Genomic DNA, 12,878 nt, shown 5'->3' with positions numbered 1-12,878 from the left:
TTTCCCATGTTTCTTGGGTCTGAATGGACATAAATGAGTCAGCCCAAAGTTGAGCAAGAATGCTATAAGTAGATAACAACATTATGGAATATGTAAGTCTCCCTCTGAAATCAGGAGGTAATATGTTTTTTTTTGGTATGATGCTCTTAATAAAGGAACCATATAAAAGAAGAAAAATTCTGTCCCTAAAGCAGAGCTATAACAGCATGTCAGAAAACTACTGGACCACTTTTGTACCTGTTAATCATCTAGACCCAAATAGCTACTGAACCCAAGTACTACCTTGAAAAAAATATTGTAAAATACAAATATTCATTTGATAAACTAAGACAATTAGTCCTCCAGTGGGGAAGTTTGCAATGTTACAGCAGCAGAAAAGCAAAAGTATCAACAACTGCAAAGTAATAATACATATAAAAATGTAAAAGAAAACCTACTAGTATTTATAATACTAATACTATACAAATTAGTTAAATACAATTGATTACTGCGGTTAAACTGGCTTTATTGTGCAGTGATAAATGGGCACAATTAATAATAGAATAGAAGAGAGGAGAAGCAGAGCTGTGCCAAAATCAGTACCAAGAAGCCACATTTGACTTGTGTATTCTAAATTTCACGCATCGCACTCTAACTTCTGTAAGAAGGCATTCAACAACAAGCTCATTCACAGTAAGTTTTGAGATCGATGGCAGGCACAGCAGCACTATACCTACAATCTATAGCGCTCTGTTGCATGTGATTAGGAAATGCTATCAGTATTGAATATCATACAGGTACTGAACCCAGCTGAACTGTACCTCCCATAACCCCAACATGATACACATCAGATGGAGCTCTGAGCGGCATGTGTGTGTTTAACATGTTCGAGCTGGTGAGATGACACAAGTGCTAGGGTTCACAGGTCAAGTAGAGTCAAACCAGGTAGGCGATTGGCTGATCAGGTCTGAGTGTAATGACTAATCAATGGTTGAATGCATTAGCCTAATCTAATAGGCCAGGTGGGAGAGGACAACGCCAGACGCATGGAACACATGATTGAGCACAACATGCAACAGCGCTGCAATCAATAACACATAGAGTGGTCTAACCCCCAGGGGGGGGGTCCCCACCACTGGAACGACCTGCTCCACAAGCATTTAGGACACGCTCGGTACGTGTGTGTGTGTGTGTGTGTGTATGTGTAAATATGTATGGTTGGTTGGTTAGGGGAGGACAAAAAAGGAACCAAGCTGTATTAGTCTGATTGATTGGATTATGATATGAAATGAGGGAAATCAAAGCAGTTTGTTTCTGGCCAGCACCTTGGCACACCTCAGTGAGTAGCTACTGTAAGAGAGAGATGTGCACTATAAGACAGAGACAAGGGGAACAAGATATGAATAATTAGATGTGATTGCAAAAAAAAAAAAAAAAAGCTGTTTACACAATCAGATGAAGTTCGTATTTAGGTGTGTAGGAGAAAAGGCTACGTTTCCTGTGTGTTACTGACCTTCTGCAATACTCAGCGATGAGCATTATGTGAACCTGTTTGTGGGTTAAAAGCATTGGTGGGCCTAGTTTGTACAAATATCTCTAACCCGTATCAGATGAATGTTTTAATGCAAAGCATTAAAGCAGAATAACTGTGTAAGCAAATATATAAAATACCTTAAAACAGCAAAGCTATATCAGAATTAGTGAAACTTTACACTAATTAATTCACAAAAGATCGACCATGAGGAGATCTACTATGTATAACAGGGGAGGATAAGGAAGAGGGAAAGAGAGAGAGAAAGAGAGAGAGAGAAAGGGAGATGACAAGTTAGGGACAAGAGCCAGTCAGAGCAGAGGACAGGCCTGGGTCAATACTTGCAGCACATACTGCTGACACTGCACCGTGCACTGCTCAGCACACACACACTCTTGCATGCCACAAAGACACACACATTTTCACATGCACATGTACACAAAAGATAGAGAGACATCAAGCCAATCAGCCAGTCGATGTCAATATATCAAGAGGAAGACAGAGAAAAGACGAGTGTGAAAGTATGCGTGTTTGTACACAAGACAAAGCCAGGCTTCCCCAAGAAGGTTTAACAGACCGAAGTCTTTCTGACCCCAGTCCTCCTTCTAGAAAATCCTGTTTTTTTTTAACTATGGGTGCACAATAATTAGGCTTAAAAGGAAATTATTGCATCTGCACTATAATAAAGTGTAAAGCATGAGTGTGAGTAAAGAGTAATGTTCAGTGTGTCCACGACATTAAGCTGTGCACGTATCAAAATATTGCAATCATATTTTTCAATTGTGCAGGTGTGTTTGAACATACGGCATCTTTTACGTGCAAATTTAAAATGTTTTCTTATTGAAAAAGCATTATTTTAATTTTAATCTCATTATAGAAGACATTCATAATCATAACAATTCTTAATTTTGCTGTAACCCCCTCTGTAGTCTGTGGTTAAACTTTGAGCAAAAACTTAAATTCTGTGTTTTTCCCCCCTTTCAAAATATGAAAACAACTTTTTTAATCAATAAATCATTTCAATAAGTTTCATTTGTTTGTTTGTGTGTGTGTGAGAGTTTGTGTTTGTGTATGGTTATAGGTAAAAGAGAGGTTTGTGATAGTAGAACCTCCATCTTTAAAATGAATTAGCGTGTGGCGCCTTATTGAGTGAGGTGGAGTGTTTAAGTGAAACTGATGAGAGATGTGTGAGCAGCGAGGACTGGGTTATAAGTATGTGGCTGAGGTCACAGGTTAATCCCTATTGATTTACTCTACCGTCTGCATACAGCCGTGCAGAAAGACAAAAAACGAGGAAGCCTGTTACCAGCACTCACATAGAACAAATGCAGGATAGAAATCGCTGTCACACACCCTCACCTTCATACACACACACATTCTATGTTGCCTGATGTTAAGTAGGGTAAGGACAAGAAAATTGAGCATCATTTAATCCCTAAATAGGTAGTTAAACGCCTTCTACTTAGATGGATTGCAGATCATGACCTCCTAATAACTATGACCTCACCAGCATGAATGTGAGATATGATCATTGGCTTCATTTACACATGTTCATATTATCAAGAGCACTTGTCCTCATTAAAAATATATTGAAAATGTGTTTGGTTTTTTTTTCAGCAAAACTGGTTTATCACGGAGAGCCACTTTATTTATTATTCAGATTTAAATGCAAGCTACAAATCTGAAATCACAAGCACCCTGGCAGACCACCGACTAAGGAGTACCCCAAATAATACCAGAACCAAGCTGTATTTATAAACAACCTCGTCATAGTCTCATCCCACAGGAGGACAGGTGAAATATTACATTAATATGAACAACTATTAATAATACCCCCTCTTTTCCCCTCCACCTCTTACCCCATCACTCTCTATCTCTCTCCTCCCCTCTCTCTCTTTTCTCTCTCTCTCTCTCTCTCCGCCTCTAATCCTATCATGCGGGCAATAAGTGTATGCACCATGAGCACATTTAATTTCTGCGGTTGGTTTTCAGCGAGCCCAGAGGTGAGCCTTAATAAGGATCAATGGCACTTTATCTGGGACAGCACCCACTTCACAGCATGCAAATTACACAGCAACCCTTAAAAAAAGAAATGGATTTAATTAAAAAATGTAGAACCACGGGCTCTGGAAATTCAATTAAAGGATTTATGCAAAGGTTGGCTAGCTTTTTGTGTTGCAGTTCCTGCTTATATAATGAGCTTTTCATATTAAAAATCAATAGGTAATCTGGGCTAGGGGATCGGCTGCTTATGTACATTTTTGAAATCAATTTGAAAAATAGTCCATCAGCTCTGTGTCACAACAATGAGGGGAGGGGGTGGTGTGTGTGTGTGTGTGTGTATTTGTGTGTCAAGTTGTAAGGGTCAGTATCAAGAAAGCAGTACCAGAGGGAAAGGGTTGATAGGTTAGATCTCTCCTTTCTGGGGTTTACTGGAGGAAAGTTGTGAAGCTCTACGGGGAAGAGAGACAGAGGGTGAAGGAGCCAAAGTGGATGTGTAGAGGGTAAGTGAGTAAGGATGTCTCTCTGGCCAGGTCAGTTTCTGGCTCTTTGGCCTGTTCTGATCCCTTCTATTAGAGAGAGAGAGTCCCTTGGCAATGAGAGTCTAGCTGGATCTGACCTGTGGCTCTGGGGTAATTTAACCCAGCCCCAACTCAGACTCAGCCCAGACTCAGACAAGTCCGGCTGGGGGAGACATCCTAATGGCCTCCCTGAGGTGTCTGGAAGCTGGAGGAGCAGAAAGAATGTGGTTGAAGCTTAAAGTGATGTTTCTCCACAAACAAATCTAAAATCTGACATCTTATAAAGAGGTACAAGCAAACCTAATGTGCACTCAAATGTATATATAAAAATAACATTACATTTTTTAAAAGTTTGATAGTTGACAAAATGACTTTCTCTCTTTTTCGACTTCTGTTTTCAACAGGGATATTTGTTCATGCCTCCTTGACACTCATGTTGTATAACCATACACAGGCACGAGGGGTGAATGACTGACTGCATACAGTAGCAGACTGTCAGCATTTGATTGGTTCTTTATTGATCCAGACACGCTTTCCATCACATCAACTCATCCACAATAAACCATTTACACAGTTTCCCTGTGCAATGGACCACATAACCAGGCCTCAGGCCATCTCTGTTCACCCACTGTGTGTGTGTGTTAGGGTGTGTGTCTGAGTGTGTGTGTTTTCTTTAATGAAATGGTATCTCCATGGACAATAATCCCAGTAACAGGATTGGGCAGGAACACACATGTCAATACAGCCAAATGGGATTGTATACTTTTATCCATCCCCAAACCAACACATCTATCTCCCCCTATGTGTATGTCTCTCTCTCTCTCTCTCTCTCTCTCTCTCTCTCTGTATCTCTGTCTCGTCCATACATAGTGCAGTAGCACAGCAGGAAATGTCTGGCAGGTATTTCACATTGATTGTATCTAGTTCTTTAGAAGTGAACTAAAACATGGTCTCTAAAGGGAATGTGTGAATCATCAGAGAGGTTCACTCTGAGTGTTTGAACCTCATACCAATTGGCATAAAGTGTAATATTCTATCTTCACTACTGAAAAGAAACCTACACAGTGTTTCCAGCCAGACCGGAGCTGACCCCCTCCTGTGTAGCTCCTAATCATCCAAGAGGACTCTATTACAACAGCCTGGCAGCTCATCTAAACCTGCCGAGGAGAGGTGAGGCTGATGGGGAAACTGGGACCGCTGCTCCTCTTTCTTTCCACATGGTTGAGCAGCACACACACATACACACACAGGCTGCACAGGTGTACAGCAAAGTTACAGTGTCTGTGGACTACACCAGATAAGAGATCTGACCTTATGTCTATCTGCAGGAGAGAAACTAATACCGAACTAACAGCGGCTGCTGTGCTCACATACAGCACCTATTCCACTGTGCGTCTGTTATATGGTAATGCCTATGTCTCTCTTGCAGGATCTGTCTCTGGGGGTAACCCCTGAGGTAAAAGACTGAGCTACTGGTCACAGTAGGCAAGACTCAGCAGAGGAGGTACAGGCAGTCCCACATCTCCTGCCTGCACCACTGTTCCTCTAAAGCAGCCCTGTCTGCTGGTGCCTGGTCAAAAGTTCAGCCTGTGCATATGTAAAAAGGTGGCTGGGTGCCTGAGGCAGGATCCTGGGTAAAATAATCACGCTAAAACACTAAGAAGCATGGGACTAGGCGAGAGCACTGATGAAACCAGCCCCTGGGGGAACTGAAGTGTCTGATTGGACCAGCAAAGCCTTTTAGGCCTTTGCCCACAACACCCCCTCCCCTTTCTCCATCCATTATAGTGGATGATGAGGTACTGGAGTCACTGCCCACACTGATCTCTCTATTCAGCCCAGCACTGTCTGTGCCTATAGTTAAGGTATGGATTTGATGAGTATAGGCTGAGCCCAGCTGCTCGGAGCCTGAGGGTACACTGATCTTGAGGGAGCAATCCGTCAGTCAACAAAATGTCACAGGGTCAGCGATCGAGCATGACAAGACAGGGACAACTTCACAAAGGTTACAGCTCAACAAATAACTGCAATAGTCACTGAAATTCATTATGTGCTGTTTAAAAGTGTCATCGGAGTTTTGGTTCAAAGTCTACCATCTACAACAACATATGCAGAGGAAAGGCCCAATAATCTCACAATGCTATATCAAATAAATCAAGATTTGTGTCAATCAAATTTTCAGCATTATATTACTGCAACTAAATCACAGAACTGTGATAACAGATTTTTTTTTCTCTCCCTTTGCACTTGCTCTCTCTGTTCCTCACAGACACTACTTCAGGCCAGATCATTCAATGCTGATAATCACACCAAAGGACACAGGGAAAACTCCCACTCTAAACACGCTGAATTAAAGAAACAGGAGTTACAGGCCTGGTTGCACAATCTCTGATAAGTAGATCAAGGCACAGGGAGGGGAACATGATGTTAGTGAGAGATAGTTTGGCTGATTAAAATGGCATGGCTCTTTATAGATGCCTTTCTCAACTCAGCAAAATGGAATCAGCTCTCTACATCAATAGCAGAGTGGGCTGCACTCTCTGCTAATAGAGAAGTTTCTGTCTCTTAAGTAGAATGCACAACACAAAGAATGCAAAATGTACATACACATATACAGGTAATCAAACAGCAAACACATTATCAAAGGAACAAGAGCAAAAATCTGATCAAATCAGACAGCATGACACACAATTAATGAGGGAGGAAAGCATGAACATGATTAGATGACCAACTACAGAGCGTATGGCCTGACATGACATTTCATTGTCTTTGTTACAACAATCAAATTAAAAGATTTAGAGCCACATGTAGCTCCAGGTGTTTCAGCTGTCTCCGTATTGTAAAATCATGTGTGCGTGTGTCTATGTGGGTCTATTTGTGTAGATAAACTGTATATCACTCCACCTGTGCTCCTATAAATCAAACCTGTGTTTTAAATGAGAGGCTGGTTATTTGCGCAAGAACACACACGGGGGCTTTGTGATTGTTTTTTGGAGTCGACATTCTGCTTATGTTTGCATCCCAGAACAATCTCCATGGATCCCGCAAGCGTACGCAAGCAATTAAAGCGATAGCATCTTCATATCCCTGCAACCAATAACTGAAATAATATCACTGTTTTATTAAGCCCTTAATGTGGGGGCAGAAGGAGTGAGGAGTGGGATTTTAAAGAGGATACACTTTCAGGGGCCTTATCAAGCCCAGATTTAAATAAGAGCAAATGCTCAGCTTAAGGGTGTGCCTGTGTATCTGTGTGTGTCTGTGCGTAAGGCTGTGTGTCTGTGTGTGGCCTTTATCAGACATGAGTTTTAGCTAATCGCTGTGTCAGCACACCCAAATTTAATTACTAGCTCTACCTTTGTCCTTTAATATTTACTAACATCTCCACAACGTTTAATTAACGACATGTAGAAAAGCCATTGTCCCACTTCAGAGGAAAAACCACTCGACTGCATCGCCATGCCCACAACCGAAATGTTAGCACCCCTCCCACACGCATCATCATGTGATTTAAACGGATGTTTAACACATTTTTGGCCAGCTACAGTTGACAAAGACAAAGACCAGATTTAAAGAATGGAAGTGGCAAGAAGTAGAACAAGAGGACAGAAATATTCAAACTGTGGAAATGTTCTGCTTGGCATTTTGTGAAAGGTGCTGAGGAGCACTTCTTCCCATCTCTCATGTCAAAAGGCAGAGAGACAAATGACAGCCTGAGGCCTCTCGTCTGTCAGACATGATGGATCAGAACAACGCTTCACTAAAATTTCACCATGCTGCCTTTCAACACATCACATTTTCACTCCAGTGCAAACACTAAATTCATAAAGTATGAATAATAGCTAATGGAAAGATGTAATAGTCAAACTAAAGCAGATATTAGGGGCTATGGAGCCTAAAGGGTAAAGTGCTGCTATCCATTGAAAAGTCTTAGAGAGCACAGGCCACCGTATAGGCCGAGATAAATCACAGTGCTGGATTTTATCGTTCATATCCAAAGCGAGTGAGGACATTAACCTCAGGCACCTTACAGCACCTCATAATCACACACATGTGCTATGAACACTCCTCCACACATTCATACAGATTATGTAGTACTTTATTGTACACTAACATGCACTCACATCCTCATACACAATTGGTACTCTGACCTGTGCTAGAGAGGTTATTACTATCTGTTTAGCAGTCGTCTTGTGATTTATCCAGATGCCGCCGACAGCATCAAATACTGCATGAAAGTATCCCGATGTTCTGAAAGCCACACTGGGCATTTACTGCACTTTAGGCCCAACAGCTATAAACCAAGAGATCCCTTCTCGTGGCAAAAGTACAGAACAGCAACTGCATGATTCCAGAAGCTTTATCACCTCTCTCAAAAAATTGCAAAACCGGTATATTACATTACTGTGATAAAACAACATAGCTACAGAGTTTCTCTGTAGATCTGGTAGCAGCTACTCAACTTTATAGCTCAAAACACCATACATTTCCTGTCATTCTGCTTTTCACCATTTGATTACAATAGTGCTGAACACTCTACAGTGCTGTTGGTGAACGGTCTTTATGGGTGACTCCTGAAAAGAGGAAGATGAAACCCTATGCTCCTTGTACAAAATGCAGCTGTACCTTCAGCTCCTTCCTCACCAAAGTATGACCCTACCAGGAGCTGTTGACCCAAAAACGCAGTTCACAGGGGTACAGGGGAACATTAACTCCAAACACAATCATGTCAGTGTGCCAGTTCTCTGAGGGGATTTAGTTTTACAGTTTCTTCAAAATTAAACTTGTAAAAACATAAAAACAACAGGTCCCACTGGCATAGCACCTGGGATCCTCTTTTTATGTCTCTCACCTGTGAGCCTGTGAGGACATAATGTCTTTGTTACATACATTATCTGTGCCCAATCTGTTAATAGTACTTATACCAGGAGATATTGCATCAGAAAATATCTGGTAATAGGTTCTCCTGATGGACACAGGCTTATGGTAAAAACATATTTGACAGCACTTGAATCACGAGACTTGAATTGAGCAGTGAATTTACTGTAATTTAAGAGTCGCAGAACACTGAATCTGGAATATCACCTACCCTAGTGAGAAGATAGAAAGAACAGTTCGTCAGAGTTAAACAAACAATGACAGGAGGAAGAGGAAAACACAGCACAGAATATCTCTCTATCTCTGAAACCCAGACTCTCTCCCAGAGCCCTCAGCAGATCAGCCCCTCTCCATCCTTTTCCTGTCCTTTCTCCCAGGAACGTGCCAAAACAAACACGTAAGCTCAGAAAAAGCTATATCCGACTCAAAAAAAACAGGACAGCAGTAGAGTGTGGTAAATTCACAGAATTGCTTTCCATTTGAAACATATAGTGGCACAGGTACTCAAATAAAATAGTTATCAAACTAACTGTACTGTAGTAAAAATGTTTCTCCCTTACCATAGACTTGGTGAAAGGTCTGGCCAGTGTAAACAGAAAGGTCATCAACCACCAGCTCCGGTGAATGGAGGTGTACATCATGTTCCCAGGATGCACTGCGTTGGAGGTGACACCGTGAGGCGATAGGCGTCGATGAAGCTCGTTGCTGAAGAGGATGTTACAGAGTTTGGCTCTGTTGTATGCCAGCATGGACCAGTAGTCATTTTTTGAGGGAGACAGCAGAGCCAAGTCCACCTTTCCACATGAGTCTAACAGGTCTGTGAACCTGAAACATATATCACATTAAAAGAAGTTAGACTGTGTGCATGTGCATTTGTGTGTGTGTGTTTGTGTCAGCCCATGTGTATGCTTTCTACAGGCAGATGTGTGGTGCTGGCTGCATACAAATCAAAGACGTGACATGATGTTCTTTAATTGCCTGCGACAGAGCTGTTAAACTCCAGATGTTTGACAAGGTCCCTTAAACATTACACTACTCGTTGTGTTACTGTGCAGTCACACAATAAGAGCACAATACACGAAACTACACTGTGTGTATGTTTGTGTGTATGTGAGAGGAGGGAGATAGGCTCCAAACCAGCGGAACAGATCCTACATATTAATCCAGTCATTAGAAAACAACCAATCAAAATGTCACCTGGTTTCCTTGTTGTGATTTTACAAGCTCGCTGCCTCTTGTTTACTGTCGCCTTCCGCAACATCCTTGCTTGGCTAAATTACAACATCTGCAGGCTTTTCATTTCATGTGCTTCAACTTCGTAACTACTTTAGCAAGTAGGGGTTGATAAATCAATTGCCTGCGTATTAAATGTTTTACTTTTTTTCATAATATACAGAAGTTTACAGATTCTGATTAAAAAAACACATACTGTGTCCATAAACTTGAAGCCACAGACCAGCAGCTTGGATCTATTAGAGGTAATTTTATTAAGGACATTATCTCCCCCTTGTTTGACCAGATCTGATGCAGTGTTAGGGCAAAGTAGACCAGTGTTGTCAATTCCACCAGGTTCAATTCCACAGTAAGCCCCTGTGGTGGAAACTGATAAAGTGCCCAGTCATTACTGGTGTATCCATCTTTCCAATTCCTGTCCCTTATAGGTCAAGGTTTTACCACAGGACAAGGGGCTTAGGAAATACAATATGCTGTCAGGTCAGGGGTCACACAGGGCTTGTGAGGGGAGGCTAAGTGAATAAACGGGAAATCTGCGGAAACTGAAAATAACACAAACAAAAAAGGGAGGGACTTCAGTAGATGTAATATAGGTCTGGAATGAGGTGGACAGAATGGAAGATGCAATATGAGATATTGTCTATTTTCACTCCTCCTAACCCTCCCTCTGGTCTGTGGTAGTTTGTAACTGACTCTCTGTGGTCCTGCTTTAGCCCTCTTTGAAGGGTTTGAAGCCATCGAGGAGAAAAGGAAAGGTGACTATGTATAGCAGTGGCAAAGCAGGAGAGAGGAAGCTGCAGGGCAAAGAGTAAGGTGACAACATGGTCATTTAAGGCCTTCTAGGCAGTATAAAACCCTGAGTTTTTACACCACCAAAACTTGTCTGAACCCAGTGTTCTTACTGCAAAGGCAAGTCTTCCATCACTCAAAAGCTGTCAATAACTCCGTCATGACATGCAATCTTTCAATAGGCCTTTTCATACACTCTCTTCCTCTTTTTTTCCAACAGCTGGCAATAAAAGTGTGACCCCGAGTGAATCTGAGTGTCAAGCCATCCCCTCTGCTCACTGCTTCGGCCCTCTCATGCATGGCACTCTGTATAACATAACTCACACCAGGACCCACTGTAATAGTGCTGCTGTTTGATCTGCAAGAATAACTCTGCGTATGCTCCCCTTGTCTCAGGTCATTCTGCCGAGATCAAATCAATCACTGCTTGGTCGTCTGACTGACTAAAGCCAGGATCAATGTTGCACACAGACAGTGACTGACTCTGAAACACATGGCTCAGGGCTTGGGCTCACAGATCAGACATCATGCCTGTCTACTGTATGTAAGGAGAAACACAAGTCTATGGAGTGTTTAACAAAAGGAAAGAAGGGGAAAATAGGCTGAGTCAGGGGGTCAGACAGAAAGAGCAGATACTTGATCAAAGTAAATTTTGGCTGATAGCTCCATCCATCATGCTCATGATACGTTTAATTTATAGTGACAGCATGTGGAAGGAAATGAGTTTCAGTGAGTGAGGCTGTCATGTTTAGCAATACACATTAAGTCTTATCTGTCAATTTGTAGTGAACACTTGTGTTGTGCCTATAAAAGCATGACTGGAGCTGATGGGCTGAAGACGAAGAAGTTTTGGAAGACTACAGCTTCAACTAACAGTATTTTACTTTAATACAATAGAGCGGTGCTCAAAGTCATTGAGGAAAAGTTTTGTTTTCCATTGTAGCAGAATCTGGCCACAGTTTAGAAAACAAAAGAGATCAAGCTTAGTTTTTGATTAAGTAGATGCTTATGATTATTGTATAGCTCCATCAGAAGGTCACCTAGGACACCTTAGGAATGTCTCTCCTGCTCCAATATATGCAAATAAAGATAACTGACAAGTTCATGGCCTAAGTTAGGAGATTAGTTATTGGGCTATATTTATAAGCATATGCAGATTAACTATACGAGTGATTATACAGAAAGTTTTCATTTCAGTTTCGGTTCTCAAAAACACATGCTTATTACAAACTAAAAAAGCTTAATTTTCTTATCTGCAGTAAAACCTAGTCTTGAGACAACAGATGCACCTATACAAAACTAGTCATGCTGCCTGGTTTACTGTCTTTACCTGTGGGACTCAGAGGACACCACCACTACACGGGCAGGGGCTGAACGGCGCAGCACGTCCTGTAGGCACTGCACTAGCAGGAAGTGACCTAGATGGCAGATCTGGAAGGTCGACTCCAGGCCATCTTCTGTCAAGCTCCAGGGCTGAGTGCAGACTGCTGCATTACAGACCAGCATATGCAGGGGCCTGAGAGGAGAAAGGCAGAAAAAAGACCTATTTAAGTCATTGTGAAGACAAAAAGGAAAGGATTTGCTGTTGCAAAGACAAAAGTGGATTCATGCCATGCTAGGCTGAAAAATTGATAGTGAGAGAGAGAGGGAAGAAATAAGAATGGAATATTGAAAAGTGAAAGCAGGGAAAGGAAACAGGGTGTCATATTCCAAAGTGTGGTAGACATTAGAGGTCTGTGGAGACAGAGCATCAGTAATGCTGATATGATACAGAGGTTTCCAGTGCAACTCCCCATGGCCACACAGGTACTGTAGATACTGAATACAGCTGGCTGCAATCCAAGAGCAACAGCACATTGAAAAGCAATCTCAAAACGTTTCAACACACAAGGGTGCTGGAAGTAATGGGTGTTGATACACAGGCTCTGTGTAACTACTCCAAGTAA

The 12,878-nt window shown here is 41.8% G+C and overlaps 1 protein-coding gene across 2 annotated transcripts in view; it reads right to left on the bottom strand.

The window, feature by feature from the left end:
* wwox (WW domain containing oxidoreductase) overlaps window positions 1–12,878 on the bottom strand; it is a 114,265-nt gene that overhangs the window by 65,318 nt on the left and 36,069 nt on the right. For both annotated transcript variants that reach the window (XM_028407845.1, XM_028407846.1), the window contains exons 7-8: window positions 12,263–12,448; window positions 9,471–9,735 (exon numbers count right to left, since the gene is read on the bottom strand). In XM_028407845.1, the coding sequence (XP_028263646.1) occupies window positions 9,471–9,735; window positions 12,263–12,448 (451 nt within the window). The remainder of the gene's footprint in view (window positions 1–9,470; window positions 9,736–12,262; window positions 12,449–12,878) is intronic.

The sequence above is a fragment of the Parambassis ranga genome, chromosome 6 (assembly GCF_900634625.1).
Source record: "Parambassis ranga chromosome 6, fParRan2.1, whole genome shotgun sequence".
NCBI classification, from domain to species: Eukaryota; Metazoa; Chordata; class Actinopteri; family Ambassidae; genus Parambassis; species Parambassis ranga.
The sequence above is the reverse complement of the archived record's forward strand: the minus strand, read 5'-3'. Positions and strand labels throughout refer to the sequence as shown.